The sequence below is a fragment of the Mustelus asterias genome, chromosome 3 (assembly GCF_964213995.1).
Source record: "Mustelus asterias chromosome 3, sMusAst1.hap1.1, whole genome shotgun sequence".
In the NCBI taxonomy this organism is placed as follows: Eukaryota; Metazoa; Chordata; class Chondrichthyes; order Carcharhiniformes; family Triakidae; genus Mustelus; species Mustelus asterias.
The window spans coordinates 153474708-153491018 of NC_135803.1; the positions used below are offsets into that span (position 1 = coordinate 153474708).

Here is a 16311-nt window from a genome sequence, read left to right on the forward strand (position 1 = left end):
CATTCCTCCATAAAACGTCTGCGTCATTCTACTGACCATGGACAGGATTATTATTTGAAAAAAAAATGTACACACAACCCTTGTCTAAAGCATCATTGAAACAGTAGCAGTACATCATTGTAGAAGTGTAAATCAGCTGTCTGCATTGAGCCGAGATTGACTCAAAGCAATGCCTCTCATCCCCCTTCCCCCACCGAGACAATGCCAACCAGTGCCACATTGAGAGTGGGGCACAGTAGGAATCCAATCATTAACCCTGGCTATCTTGATAAGAAGTAACTTGATGCATTCCTTTGTGAGCTCATTGTTCCTGTAAACACTGATTCATTGTTGGTCCAACTCACTGGGAATTCTTATTCAGAACAGGAACTTGTTTTTGTCAAATAAAGCAGAGATACCCTGCATAAAATCCAGGACTATGTGACACAGACCCTCCCTGCACAGCTTGTGATTGGGTCAATTATTACTGTCCAATGAAACAGGGGGGGTCTGGGACACATCTCCAGATGGACAGAGTTTGACCATCTCAGCGAAAGCACTCCAGGGAGTCCTGCTGGAATGGGAGGGTGGGAAAGCAAAGGAGTCAGAGAGAGAGAGAGAGTGAGGGTGGGGAGGAGAGACAGAGGAAGAGGAGAGGGCAGAGTGAAGCAGGGAAGGGAAAGGGGTGAATCAGACTGAGAAAGTGAGATGGGGGGGGGGGGAGAGAGAGAGGGCAATGGGGAGAGAGGGTGAGGGGGTGAGAGAGGGAGAGGGGGAGAGAGAGAGGGCGAGGGAGAGACAGGGAGGGCGAGGGGGAGAGAGAGAGGGCGAGGGAGAGACAGGGAGGGGGAGAGAGAGAGGGCGAGGGGGAGACAGAGGGCAAGGAAGAGAGAGGGCGAGGGGGAGAGAGAGAGGGCAAGGGGGAGACAGAGAGGGCAAGGAAGAGAGAGAGGGCGAGGGGGAGAGAGAGAGGGCGAGGGGGAGAGAGAGAGGGCGAGGGGGAGAGAGAGAGGGCGAGGGGGAGAGAGAGAGGGCGAGGAAGAGAGAGACGGTGAGGAGGAGAGAGAGAGTGCGAGGGAGAGAGAGAGGGCCAGGGGGAGACAGAGAGAGAGGGCCAGGGGGAGACAGAGAGGGCAAGGGGGGGACAGAGAGGGCAAGGGGGGGACAGAGAGGGTGAGGGGGAGACAGAGAGGGTGAAGGGGAGAGAACCAAGGCAAGGGGGAGAGAGTGAGGGCAAGGGAGAGAGAGCGAGGAGCAGAGGGCAAGGGGGAGAGAAAGTGGGCGAGGGGGAGAGAGAGAGAGAGGACGAAGGGGAGAGAGAGAGGGCAAGGGGGTGAGGGTGAGGGGAGAGAGGGTAAGGGAGGAGACAGAGGGTGGCGGGGGGGGTGGGGAGAAAGGGTCAGGGGAAAGAGAGAGGGTGAGGGAAGAGAGAGACTGAGGAGGGAGATAGAGGGTGAGAGAGGATGAGAGGGAGAGAGAGGGTGAGGGGAGGAGAGAGTGCGGTGGGACCGCGAGAGAGAGCAGGGGGAGGAGGGAGAGACAGGAGAAGCAGAGGGCTCTCACTGTCTCAGATACGTGAGGGAAGAATGAGGTTTCCAACATCCAGGAGGTTGGTGATCCTTCCAAAGCCCAGATCATCTCCCAGAATTCAATTTCAAAACTGAGATTGGTCTAGACATGTGTTCGGTACGAGTATCAGCGGTTCCAGAAAAAAGATAACTAGAATGGGATTGAGAGACAGATCAGCAATGATCTCATTGATTGGTGGAATAAGTGAGGAGTGTCCTGTGGAAAGATGATGATTGCGGGAGAGTTAAATGTAGTGTTGACTCTGAATCCGCCCCCACCCCACCCCCCCACCCCGCCAATCGGGTTGAGATAACAGAGTCTGGAGGAGTTTGCAGAGCACCAGAAGGTGCAGTGGGGGTGTGGGGGGTGGGGGGGGGGGGGCGGTGTGGGGGGAGCGGGAGGCAATATAAACAATCACATCCGAACACAGTACCGATCCTTCCAATGACATCACCGCCTCGAGCCAAAGTGACCACACCCAAAACTGCAGGAAAATGAAATAATTGCTGAAAACACGGGATGAGCCAGTGGAATCTGAACCTGATTCATTCAGCCTGATCTTAAATACCGCAGAGACTTCAGCATGCCATCCCCCAGGCTGACACGCTGGTGCAGTGTGAGGGGAGTGCTGCACTGTTGGGAGGTGCAGTCTTCAACTCGGGCAGTAAACCTCAGTGGAACCAAAGATGGCGCTGGAGCGAGGCGACTTCTTGCAAGCTGTGCCCAGTATACCTCCTAATTCTATCTTTTATTCTCGTTCTATGCTTCTAAAACTTCATTCTAATTCTTTTAAACTCTCTATGGACCTACCTTGCGCGAAGGTGATCTTTATCTACACCCTAGCTATGACTGCAACACTACATTCTGCACCCTCTCCTTTCCTTCTCTATGAACAGTATGCTTTGTCTGTACAGCACGCGAGAAACAATACTTTTCACTGTATACCAATGCATGTGACAATAATAAATCAAAATCGAATCAAAAACCAGGGATCCACCTGCTCTGAGACACTGAAAGATTCCACGACGCTATTCCAAAGAAGAATTCTCCCCCATATCCTGGCCAATATTTCTTCCTTAACCAACACCCCAAAGTTTTTTCATTCATTCCTGGGACATGGATGTCGCTGGTTGGCCAGCATTTACTGCCCCTCCCTAGTTTCCCTTGAGAAGGTGGTGGTGAGCTGCCTTCTTGTACCACGGCAGCCTATGTTCTGTGGGTTGACCCACAATGCTGTTAGGGAGGCAATTCCAGGATTTTGACCCAGCGACTGAGAAGGAACAGTGATATATTTTCAATTCAGGATGGTGAGTGGCTTGGAGGAGAACTTGCAGGTGGTGGTGTTCCCAGGTATCTGCTGCCCTTGTCCTTCTAGATGGAAGTGGATGAGGGTTTGGAAGGTGCTGTCTAAGGATCGGTGGCAGAGTGGTCAGCACTGCTGCCTCACAGCGCCAGGGACCCGGGTTCAATTCCCGTTTCAGGTCACTGTCTATGTGGAGTTTGCACATTCTCCCTGTGTCTGCGTGGGTTTCCTCCAGGTGCTCCGGTTTCCTCCCACAGTCCAAAGATGTGAGGGTTAGGTTGGTTGGCCATGCTGAATTGACCCTAGTATCAGGAGGAGTAGCAGGGCAAATATGTGGGTTTATGAGGATAGAGCCTGGGTGGGATTGTGGTCGGTGCAGACTCGATAGGCCAAATGGCCTCCTTCTGAACTGTAGGGATTCTAACATAGAGTCATAGAGGTTTACAGCATGGAAACAGGCCATTCGGCCCAATTTGTCCATGCCGCCCTTTTTTTTAAACCCCTAAACTAATCCCAATTGCTTGCATTTGGCCCATATCCCTCTATACCCATCTTACCCATGTAACTGTCTAAATGCTTTTTAAAAGACAAAATTGTACCCGCCTCTACTACTACCTCTGGCAGCTCGTTCCAGACACTCACCACCCTCTGTGTGAAAGAATTGCCCCTCTGGACTCTTTTGTATCACTCCCCTCTCACCTTAAACCTATGCCCTCTAGTTTTAGACTCCCCTACTTTTGGGAAAAGATAGTGACTATCTAGCTGATCTGGGCCCCCTCATTATTTTATAGACCTCTATAAGATCACCCCTCAGCCTCCTACGCTCCAGACAAAAAAGTCCCAGTCTATCCAGCCTCTCCTTATAACCCAAACCATCAGGTAATGGTAGCATCCTAGTAAATCTTTTCTGCACTCTTTCTAGATTAATAATATCCTTTCTATAATAGAGTGACCAGAACTGCGCACAGTATTCCAAGTGTGGCCTTACCAATGTCTTGTACAACTTCAACAAGACGTTCCAACTCCTGTATTCAGTGTTCTGACCGATGAAACCAAGCATGCCGAATGCCTTCTTCACCACTCTGTCCACCTGTGACTCCACTTTCAAGGAGCTATGAACATGTACCCCTAGATCTCTTTGTTCTGTAACTCTCCCCAGCGCCCTACCATTAACTGAGTAAGTCCTGTCCTGGTTCAATCTACCAAAAATGCATCACCTCGCATTTGTCTAAATTAAACTAAATTAAACATTCTATGATCTTTGGTGAATTGATAGGGAAGATGTACACTGCACAAAATCCATTTAACAATTGCGAAAATCCTCACTTCAGTTCAACCGAAGAATCAATGACAAGCGGCTTTAAGATAAACTCGGGGCAACTTAGCGGCTGCAGACCCACAGTGGCATCACCTCAAAAAGAGCTTCACTGGCCACCGAGTGCTTTGCGACATGCTGAGATAGTGAAGCAGCCATTTTTCTCCCCCTTTCCGTACACCAGGCAGAAACCGGATGTTTGCAGACGTACACACAGTTAGTGCTGGGCAGGGCTGCCCACCATTCACTTACCGAGGTGTTCTGGCACTGAACACTGGTGCTATTGAAGCGGAGAGCTGGCACGCGATGCATGGTGCCCTGGATGTCGAAGATGCACTCATAGCTCCGCTGCCCGGACTGTGGCTGGGGCAGGTTCTTGGCAGCGAGGGTAATTGGCTTGACCACTCCCACCGGGATGAAGATTTCCGTGGAGGGAAGAATCTGCGGACAGTCCTGCAAAAGGGAATAACAGCCCCCGTGAATTAACATTAATTTATTAGTGTCACAAGTCGGTTTACATTAACACTGCAATGAAGTTACTGTGAAAATCCCCCAGTCGAATCGCTCCGGCACCTGTTCGGGTACACTGAGGGAGAATTTAGCACGGCCAATGGATCTAACCAGCACATCTTTGGAGTAGGCACAGTAAGTAGTCTCACAGCGCCAGGTTAAAGTCCGACAGGTTTATTTGGTAACAGGAGCTTTCGGGGCGCTGCTCCTTCATCAGGCACTCAACTGATGAAGGAGCAGCGCTCTGAAAGCTCGTGCCACCAAATAATCCTGTTGGACTTTAACCTGGTGTTGTGAGACTTCTTACTGTGCCTACCCAGTCCAACGCCGGCAACTCCACATCATCTTTAGAGTGTGGGAGGAAACCGGAGCACCCGGAGGAAACCCACGCAGACACGGGCAGAATGTGCAGACTCCACAGAGACAGTGACTCAAGCTGGGAATCGAACCCGGGTCCCTGGCGCTGTGAGGCAGCAGTGCTAACCACTGTGCCACCGTGCCGCCCCTCAATGAACATCATTGGTCATTTATCACATTGCCATTCGTGGGATCGCCCTGTGCACAAACTGGCCACGACCACTTGGCTGACGTGCCAAAGGGTGAACCCAAAGAATTAACCTGCGGAAAAGACTAGAGAGAGCGAGAGACAGATAAAGAAATGGAGAGAGATAGAACGGGAAAGCGAGATAGAGAAGAGGTACGCGCCACAAAATCCATTTCACAGTTGTGAAAACCCTCACTTAAGTCCGACCGAAAAATCAATAGCACGCGACTTTAACCATCGCAAGAAAGATCTCTCTCAAAAATCTCTGCAAGGACCCTTCAGTTAACTTCCAAGTTATAAACTCAATGCTCCATAATAACATTGTGGGGAATCAAAGGGGTGGCCTCAACAATTCATTGGATTGCAGTTTTGTTTCAAAAAAATAGCGTAAATAACAGACTGCCACTGGGAATTTAGACTCTGCCTCTGAGCATAGACATATCCTGAAACTTCACAAACGCATCTGCCCATCAGCGCTGTTGCAGGAAAGAGCCTCGCATCAGCAGTGCCGATAATGGACAGGCTTCATCCAGTACCCAGTCTCTCGGAGAGTCATTCAGTGGTTTAGTTCGAGCAAAACATGTTACTGGGCACGGTAAGGGCAGTCAGCACAGCAAAGGATCAACGGTATGGGGAGGCGATGGCCTACTGGTATTATCATGAGATTATTAATCCAGAAACTCAGCTGGGAATCCGGGGTTCGAGTCCCACCACGGCAGATGGTGGAATTTGAATTCGATAAAGAATATCTGGAATTAAGAATCTACTGATGACCATGAAGCCATTGTCGATTGTCAGATAAACCCATCCGGTTCACTAATGTCTTTTAGGGAAGGAAATCTGCCGTCCTTACCCAGTCTGGTCTACATGTGACTCCAGAGCCACAGCAATGTGGTTGACTCTCAAACTGCCCTCCAAGGGCAACTCGGGATGGGCAATAAATGCTGGCCCAGCCAGCGACGCCCATGTCTCACAAATGAATTAAAAATTGTGAGCCTCAATAAAAACTGCTGCACAGAGGAGGCTCGAGAAGATGGCGTACTGCCAACAAACTCTCCAGGACAACGAGGGTGGCACAATTAACAGCAGCTTCATCTACGAGAATGATACCAGCGCCTCCCCCAGCAGTTATTTCCACACCCGGGACCTCCAGTGGAGCCGATAGACAATGCGAGGCCATGAGTAAGTGTGTTACCCCCAACACTGTTCTACATTCACTACAGGAGGTCACCTGACTGGAGAACTCCACATTTACCATTGGGCTTCAAGTAGAACCAGAGAATGGTTAAGGCACAGACGGAGAGCAATGGGAGGAGATTCACCAGGTTTTACCTGGTTTCATTGGTCAGAACATTGAATACAGGAGTTGGGACGTCTTGTTGAAGTTGTGCAAGACATTAGTAAGGTCACACTTGAAATACTGAGTACAGTTTTGACTGCAGAAAAGGTTAACTGGGATGCTACCAGGACTTGATGGTTTGAGTTATAAGGAGAGGCTGGATATACTGGGACTTTTTTCTCTGGAGCATAGGAGGCTGAGGCTGAGGGGTGATCTTATAGAGGTCTATAAAATAATGAGAGGCATAGATCAGCTGGATAGTCAATATATTTTCTCAAAGGTAGGGGAGTCTAAAACTAGAGGGTATAGACTTAAGGTGAGAGGGGAGAAGTACAAAGGGTCCAGAGGGGCAATTCTTTCACACAGAGGGTGGTATCTGGAACAAGCTGCCAGAGGTAGTAGTAGAGGTGGGTAAAATTTTGTCTTTTAAAAAGCACTTAGACAGTTACATGGGTAAGATGGGTACAGAGGGATATGGGCCAAACGCAGGCAATATGGACTAGCATGGTGGTTAAAATAAAAAGGCGGTATGGACAAGTTAGGCCGAAGGGCCTGTTTCCATGCTGTAAACCTCTATGACTCTATGACTTAATGTTGCCAGGAACTGAGCCTTTCAGCTGTGAAGAGAGGTTGGTTAGGCTAGGGTTGTTTCCCTTAGAGCAGAGAAGGCTGATGTGGCGGGGGAGGGGTGGGGGAGATGATTGAGGTGTATGACAGTATGAGGGATAAGGACAGGGTGGATAGGGAGCAGCCATTCCCCTTAGATGAAGGGTCAATAACATGGGGGCATGGTTTTAAGGTGAGGGGCTGGAGGTTTAGAGGGGATTTGAGAAGTAGACTTTTCACCCAGAGGGTGGTGGGAATTTGCAACACACTGCCTGGGAGGGCAGTCGAAGCGAGAAACCATTAATAAGTATGTGGATGAGCATTTGAAATGTCATAACATTCAAGGGTGTGGGCCAAGTACTGGAATGTGGGGTGAGCATAGATTTAGTGTAGTTTTGTCAGTGCAGACTTGATGGGCCAAAGGGCCTATTCTGGACTCTATGAGTCCATTCAGCCCAGGCTAGCTCTTTGCAACAGCTACTCCAGCTAGTCCCACACGCCACCCTTTCCACATAGCATTGCAATTCATGTTTCCCTTCAATTGCTCATCCAATTCTCTCTTGAGAGCCTCAATCAAATCTGTCTCCAGCACACACTCCGTCTATTCAGGATTCTAGCCCCTCATCTTTTGCCAATCACCTTAACTGGTGCTCTCTGGCTCTCAACCTTTCCGCTAATGGAAACTGCTTCTCCCAATCTACTCAGTTTAAAGTTTATTTATTTGTGTCACAAGTAGGCTTACATTAACACTGCAATGAAGTTACTGTGAAAATTCCCGGGTTGCCACACTCCGACGCCTGTTCGGGTACACTGAGGGAGAATTTAGCGTGGCCAATGCACCCTAACCAGCATGTCTTCCGGACTGTGGGAGGAAATCGGAGCATAGAATCTCTACAGTGCAGAAGGAGGCCATTTGGCCCATCAAGTCTGCACCAACTCTCCGAAAGAGCATCTCACCCAGGCCCTATATCCATAATTCCGCACATTTACTGCACATCTTAGGACACTGGGGGTCGATTTAGCATGGTCAATCCACCTAAATTAGACATCTTTGGTCTGTGGGACGAAAGCGGAGAACCCGGAGGAAACCCACGCAGACATGGGGCAGATCATATAGACTACGCACAGGTAGTGACCCAAGCCGGGAATCGAACCCGGGTCCCTGGCGTTGTGAGGCAGCAGTGCTAACCACTGTGCCACCTGTACCCTGTTCAGCCCCCCCGTGATTTTGAACACTTCTATCAGCTCTCCTGTCAGCCTGCTCCATCCCATGGAGAACAGCCCTGGACTCTCTAATCTACCCGCATAACTGAAGTTCCTCGTCCCTGGAACCATTCGCGGGAATCTTTTCTGCAGTGATGATCAGAGTGCCACAAATGGTTGGCAGAGTTGTGCCTTCCCCTGAGATGAAAGCTACAACCGCAACAAGCTGGCCAAGAAGGAAGGAGTGGCACTTAAAACTGCAGGTGAAAGATGAAAGAGCACAGACATAGGGGCGGGAATCATGTACAGGTACCCGGCGTTCTGCCTTTCAAACACCTGTCCACTGGAATGTCTGTCTTCAAACAATTGCGACAGCCAATCATTCCTCCTGCAGTTTCCCTGAGCAAATTAAATAATTTTGGATAGACTGGGACTTTCTTTTCTGGAGCGTAGATCTTATAGAGGTCTATAAAATAATGAGGGGCACAGATCAGCTAGATAGTCAATATCTTTTCCCAGAGGTAGGGGAGTCTAAAACTAGAGGGCATAGGTTTAAGGTGAGAGGGGAGAGATACAAAAGTGTCCAGAGGGACAATTCTTTCACACAGAGGGTGGTGAGTGTCTGGAACAAGCTGCCAGAGGTAGTAGTAGAGGCGGGTACAATTTTGTCTTTTAAAAAGCATTTAGATAGTTACATGGGTACGATGGGTATAGAGGGATATGGGCCAAACGCAGGCAATTGGGATTAGCTTCGAGGTTTAAAAAAAAGGGCGGCATGAACAAATTGGGCCGAAGGGCCTGTTTCCATGCTGTAAATTTCTATGACTCAATAACCACAAGTTAAAGTTCCATCAATAAAATTCTGTTCAATTCCTCAAGCCCCCCTAGGTAATACTGCAAGATATTAGTTTGTGATGTTACACAAACCACAGAGTTACGTAAAGCATGCAGCACAGAAACAGGCCATTCGGCCCAACTTACCCATGTCAGCGTTTATGCCCCACATGAGCCTTGCCCACCTTCTTTCATTTAAGCTGATTCACAGGTTCTACTATCCTGCAAGTGATTACCTGGATTCACCTGAAATGTGATGTGGAGATGCAGGCGTTGGACTGGGGTGGGCACAGCGAGAAGTCTCACAACACCAGATTAAAGTCCAACAGGTTTATTTGGAATCACGAGCTTTCGGAGCGCTGCTTCGCCTCTGCATCACCTGAGGAAGGAGCAGCGCTCCGAAAGCTCATGATTCCAAATTAACCTATTGGACTTTAACCTGGTGTCATGAGACTTCTTACTGCACCTCAAAGGCGCTATAGAAATGCAAGTTGCTGTTGCTTGGAAAGTGGAGCAATGAAATCACACAGAGCTGGCTCACATTGCTAATTAATAAGTCTGGTTCAACTCTTTGACTGGTGCAGTGCAATCTCAGTGTTGGAAGACCCTCATGTTCTGCCAGAGGATTATATTTCATTCACATCTGCACATTGCTTCACTGATTAATAATATACTTTTTTTTTGGAAAGAATTTGCATCCCAAGTGAAAGCCCGTTCAGCAACAACAAAAACGGAACAATTCCCATTCCGGAATCGGCAGACAACAACTCAAGATGAAAGAAGTAATGACGACATGAGGAAAATCTATTGTACACAGTGAGTAGTGACTGGAATTAGTTACTGGGGTGGCACGGTGGTTAGCATTGCTGCCTCACAGCGCCAGGGACCCGGGTTCGATTCCCAGCTTGGGTCACTGTCTCTGCAGAGTCTGCACATTCTCCCCGTGTCTGCGTGCGTTTCCTCCGGTGCTCCAGTTTCCTCCCACAGTCTCAAAGATGTGTGGGTGGATCGGCCATGCAGGGGGACTAGGCTAGGGTAAATGCATGGGGATTATGGGGATAGGGCCTGGGTGGGATTATGGTCGGTGCAGGCCTGATGGGCCGAATGGCCTCTTTCTGCACTGTAGGATTCTATGATTCTATGGAATGCACTGCCTTAGAGTGTGGCAGAGGCAGGTTCAATCGCAGCTTTCAAAAGGAAGTTTGATAACTATCTGAAGAGAATAGATTTGGCAGGGCTACGAGTAGGGGATTGGGAACCAGGTGAGTTGTTCTTGCAGAGAGCCAGCACTGACACAATGGGCCCAATGGCCTCCTCCTGTGCTGTAACTATGCTGTGATTCTGAATGTGAAGGTGAAGGAACACTTCACTCCTCTGGCACTTTGCATCGGTGTCGGGCATTCCCCAACACCACTCAGCCGTCCCTCACACACTCCTCAACCACATCCCAGGTCAAGGGCAGCAGGGGCTGAGTAATCCTGGACAAAGCCACTCTCCATTTGACAAAGTGCAGCCGTGCCAGTGAACACACTGCTTCCCCACCCGGCGTTGTTGGGTGTGTGGGGGTGTGACAGTGGTTATGTTATTGGACGAGTAATCCAGAGATCCACACCCAAAACCTAGGGCGGCACGGTGGCACAGCGGTTAGCACTGCTGCCTCACAGCGCCAGGGACCCAGGTTCGATTCCCAGCTTGGGTCACTGTCTGTGCGGAGTTTGCACATTCTCCCCGTGTCTGCGTGGGTTTCCTCCCACAGTCCAAAGATGTGTGGGTTAGGTTGATTGGCCATTCTAAATTGCCCCGAGTGTCAGGTGGAATTAGCAGGGTAAATATATGGGGTTACGGGGATGGGGGGCTGGGTGGGATTGTTGTCGGTGCAGGCCCGATGGGCCGAATGGCCTCTTTCTGCACTGTAGATTCTATGATACCTCCCATCTTGTCCGCGGTTGGGATTCTCCAGTTCTACTGGAGTGAATGAAGTTTTGGCTGGAACGCCAAATTCTCCATTCTCGCCGGCAGCGGGGTGGGAGCGGATGAATCGGAGAATCCCGCTCCTGGATTAATGATCTGGGGACATGAAGTTGAATCCCACCACAGCAGCTGAGAAATTTAAATTCAATTGATACAATAAATCTGGAATTTAAAAAGTTAGTCACAGGAATGATGATCATGAAATTCCTGGATTGGTGTAAAAACCCAGCTGGTTTGTGAATTTCCTCTTTGAGGGGGAAATCTGCCATCCTTCCCCGGTCTGGCCTACATGTGATTCCAGTCCCACAGCTAATGTGGATGAGTCTGAACTGGCTTTAAAATGGCTGAGCAAGCCACTCAGTTGTATTCAAGGTGTTGGTAGGGATGGGCCATAAATACCGGCCTTACCAGCAACACCCACATTTCATAGGATCCCTGCAATGCAGATGGAGGCCATTCAGCCCATCAAGTCTTTACTGACTCTCCAAGTCCTATCCCTGTAACCCCGTGCATTTACCATGGCCAACCCAACTAACCGACACATCTTTTTCACTAAGGGGCAACTGGCCATGGCTGATGCACCTAACCTGCACATCCTTGGAGCATGGGAGGAAACCGGAGCACCTGGAGGAAACCCACGCAGACACAGGGGAGAATGTGCAAACTCCGCACAGAGTTGAATTGAGTCCAGGTCCCTAGCGCTGTGAGGCAGCAGTGCTAACCATGAATAAATAAAGCTACAAAATCTAAGTTGCAGCAATATTGAGAAAAATAAACCAATGCAATGCTCCTAGCATATCATGATGAGTATCTGGTGTAACACTAGCTGACATGTATGCTCACAAGTTAAGCTCTGATTCATACAGAGGCTTTGAAACCCTGTCTGTGGTCCATGGTCAGCCCATCTTCAGAGTGGACACCGCAATTAGTCGCTGAGACACTGGGGGATGTACACCCAATGATAATTAAACAAAAACTCCTGTGGGCACCATAGCCATTGCTGAAAAGTTCTGTAAATGGTGAAATGAAGAACAGCTTTGTCCATATCTTCCCAACACGCCAAGGAACAGTTTTTGAAAGACACAGATGCTGTATGTACAGCAAGACCTGTCAGAGAGCAGTGAGGTGAAACTTAGAGTCATACACCACACAGAGAGACCAATCAGCCCATCATGCTGGTGCCAACTCTTCAAAACTGCCATCCAATTAATCCTACTCTCCTGTCCCTTCCCCAGAACATTCATCTTCAGTTAAGAATTTGCAGCTTTTAGACAGTAACTATTGGCCTTGTTTATTTATTTATTAGTGTCACAAGTAGACTTACATTAACACTGCAATGAAGTTACCATGAAAATCCCCCGGTCGCCACACTCCGGCGCCTGTTCGGGTACACTGAGGGAGAATTTAGCATGGCCAATGCACCCTAACCAGCACGTCTTTCAGACTGTGGGAGGAAACCAGAGCACCCGGAAGAAACCCATGCAGACATGGGGAGAATGTGCAAACTCCACACAGACAGTGACCCAAGCCGGGAATCGAACCCGGGTCCTCGGTGCCATGAGGCAGCAGTGCTAACCACTGTGCCACCATGCCATTCTGGTACTGGGAGATATCCCTGCCCTTCATTCAACAATGAAAAGTTTTAAAAGTTTATGTACTAATCACAAGTAAGGCTTACATTCACACTGCAATGGAGCTACTGTGAAATTCCCCTGGTCGCCACACTCCGGGGCCTGTTCGGGTACACTGAGGGAGCATTTAGCACCTAACCAGCACGTCTTTCAGATTGTGGGAGGAAACTGGAGCACCCGGAGGAAACCCACGTAGACACGGGGAGAACATGCAGACGCCACACAGGCAGTGACCCAAGCTGGGAATCGAACCCGGGTCCCTGGTGCTGTGAGGCAACAGTGCTAACCACTGTGCCACCGTGTCACCCTTTACATTCTACCAGCGCCTGTTCACATATTTATAGAATCGCAAGCCGTTGCCGCACAGGAGGACATTCGGCCCACTGTTCCTCTGCCTGTGCTAGCACCACACTGCAACAATCACCACAAAGCCCACTGCTTTTGATTAACGCCACAACAAATTCTACAACCCAACTCTGCGTGTGTGAAAGAATTCCTCTGAGCCACACTCTTCCATCTTTATGCTAATTAGGGGAAGGTTGAGTGCTGTGCAACATTAATGTGAAATACTCCAGGTTCGACATTGAAGTGACTCTTGGGTACCGTTTAAAATTGTATTTTTCTGCTTGTTTTGGAGAGGGGAAGCGTATCGCTGGCACCATGATAGCATCCAGAGAGTTAACAAGTCAGTCGCCACCATCTGGGAATCCCATTAATGTCTGCTGAGGGATAGTGGAACTGTGGGAAAGTGGTCCAATCTTGTTATCTGTCCGCCTGCACTGGGAGTTCCATGGACGAATCCCAAAAAACCAACAAACAGGATGCACCTGCATTCTCCCAACTCCATCCCTCCATTCCTCTTAAAGGGACAGATTTGCTATCATCTCCCACAGTGCAGGAAGATAAATACAGGCAGATAGAGGTGGCTAGGATCAGCGCATTCCATAACCATTAAAACAGAGATCAGACTATGTTCACACATTGTAGAATATTGTTGGTGAGAGACAGACTTAGCCCATCATGTCAGCACTGGCACGTTGTCTACCCAACCTCACTGCATTCTCCTGCTCTCGCAAGGTATCAGTGTACCCTCACCCTTACATCAAGAGACTGTGAGTTCAAATCCCACTCCAAATGCAGCCAGTGCAGTGCTGAGGATCTGCTACACTGTTGGGAGATTCCACTTTCCAGATTCTTCATTAATTTTTTTAAGAATTCATTCGTGGGACATGGGCATTGCTGGCTGGCCAGCATTTATTACCCATCTATAGTCGCCCATGGAGGGCAGTTGAGAGTCAACCACATTGCTATGGCTCTGGAGGCACATGTAGACCAGACCAGGTAAGGATTCCTAGTGCATTCTCTATGGTAACAGCTCTATCAATCAGAGTCCACTTGCCAACCAATCAGCACTCTCTCCTCATGCAGTATAAATTGTTGTTTCCTTCACTATTGGTAATTCTACAAACTGTCCTGATGAGTGCAAGAAGAAAAGCTTCAACAGCACATCTTTTTTTCAGCAAAACATCAAGTTCTGTACCACCAAACTATATGCTTTTTAGTTTTGTTTAAGAGAAGAAAGGGGGGTGTTGTGTTAGGTGCCTGCGTGCATGTAAAGCAAAGGTGCTCGCCAGAGTAAGGGTTAACGTGGGACTGGAGAATAGCACTGCCGATGGTATGATGCACAGAGTCACACAGGGTAAGAGACTCTGGGGGAACAGTCCAGAACTGAAATCTGTAAGCGAACAGCCAGATTGCTTGACGAACAGCAACACGCATAGGAATAGTAACTTAGGAACTGTAAATAGTTAAAGGTTACCATTAAACAGCTGGGAGGGTTGCCAACTCTAGTTGGGTGTATTCCTGAAGGTTTCATCACATGGTTTCCTGTCTTGGGAAGGCAATGGCCTCGTGATATTATCGCTAGACTATTAATCCAGAAACTCAGCTAATGTTCTGGGGATCCGGGTTCAAATCCCACCACGGCAGATGGCGGAATTTGAATTCAATAAAAACAAAATTTGGAATTAAGAATCTACTGATAACCATGAAACCATTGTCGATTGTTAGAAAAACCCATCCGATTCACTGATATCCTTCAAGGAAGGAAATCTGCCATCCTTACCCGGCCTGGCCTACATGTGACTCCAGAGCCACAGCAAGGTGCTTAACTCTCAAACCAAAAGTGAAAATGCTGGAAAATCTCAGCAGGCCAGGCAGCATCTGTAAGGAGAGAAAAGAGCTGACGTTTCAAGTCCAGATGACCCTTTGGCAAAGCTTTGACAAAGGGTCATCTGGACTCGAAATGTCAGCTCTTTTCGCTCCTTCCAGATGCTGCCAGGCCTGCTGAGATTTTCCAGCATTTTCACTTTTGGTTTCAGATTCCAGCATCCGCAGTACAATTTGCTTTTATCCAGTGGTTGACTCTCAATTGCCCTCCAAGGGCAACTAGGGATGGACAATAAATGCTGGGCAGCCAGCAACGCCCATGTCCTATGAATGAATAAAAAAAGAATAACCAGCCCCCACACGCAACTCATTGGTCCACCCTCCAGGGATAACTCCCTTCCCAGGGCCAATCAGAAAGGCAACAGACTCGTTGTTAGACAATTGGATTAACATTTGATTATGAGTTTAAATACTCTCGCATCTTCAACTCCTCCAACACTTTCAAAACAAACAGGTTTAAATACTGAAAGAACACAATTGCCTTTGATGTGCTCCTATTATGTTCCAGCCAGCTTTGAATTTTGCTCTCAGAGAATTAATTTTGAATTCCTGAGGAAACTCCAGGACAACCCTGGAGCGTTGGCAACACTGCCTGCACCAGTCATCAGAGGCAACTACTGAGGACCCCAAGCAATTCTGGAGGGGGGAAGGAGAAGTTGGGGGGGCGGAGGGGGGGGAGCACATTAGGATATACAATGAGATTACACATTTGTATTTGATTGAGAGGCCAGTCAGAATGAGACGCTTCGATTAAACAAATATATCTCGGCCTATAGGCTACAATCTCTGCACGGCATTGATGGACAAATGTCTGGAGGTGGGGCGCGTTGACAGAGGGGATGCAGGGCGCTGTTCTGCTGAAAGACGTCTCTTCAGTCTCTGAGCACAACCATCAAGCCAGCCTTTGTACAGAGCCCAAGGGTTAACTCGAGACTCTATCGCTGGCCCAGGGCCCAGAGCTGGCTAGCTGGAAGGTGTTGAAGGAGGGACTGGTGTTCAGGGCTTGTGTCCAAGTCAGGCCTCATCCCTCCCAATGTTCTGTTCCCAGCCACTCTTTCAAATGTTGATATGTGGTTTGTGGTTCAGTGGACACCGGGATGGTTGATGCACTAACTGACAGAGCCCAGCTCCTTTGCCACAGCGCAGATGCAGCAATCCACTCTCTCCCGGCCCTACATTTCTCTCTGCACCTCACACGTGGTTCAAATTACAAGAGCAGGGATCTGCACTTCCTGGTGGAACGAGCTGGCAGCCAATTGTCCGGTGAAACCGCTGCCA

At 48.9% G+C, this 16311-nt stretch overlaps 1 protein-coding gene across 1 annotated transcript in view; it reads right to left on the reverse strand.

Moving 5' to 3' along the window:
• Window positions 1-16311, reverse strand: part of LOC144491732 (plexin-A1-like) — a 524825-nt gene that overhangs the window by 240163 nt on the left and 268351 nt on the right. The window contains exon 10 of the mRNA XM_078209962.1: window positions 4419-4619. Coding sequence (XP_078066088.1) covers window positions 4419-4619 — 201 coding nt within the window. The remainder of the gene's footprint in view (window positions 1-4418; window positions 4620-16311) is intronic.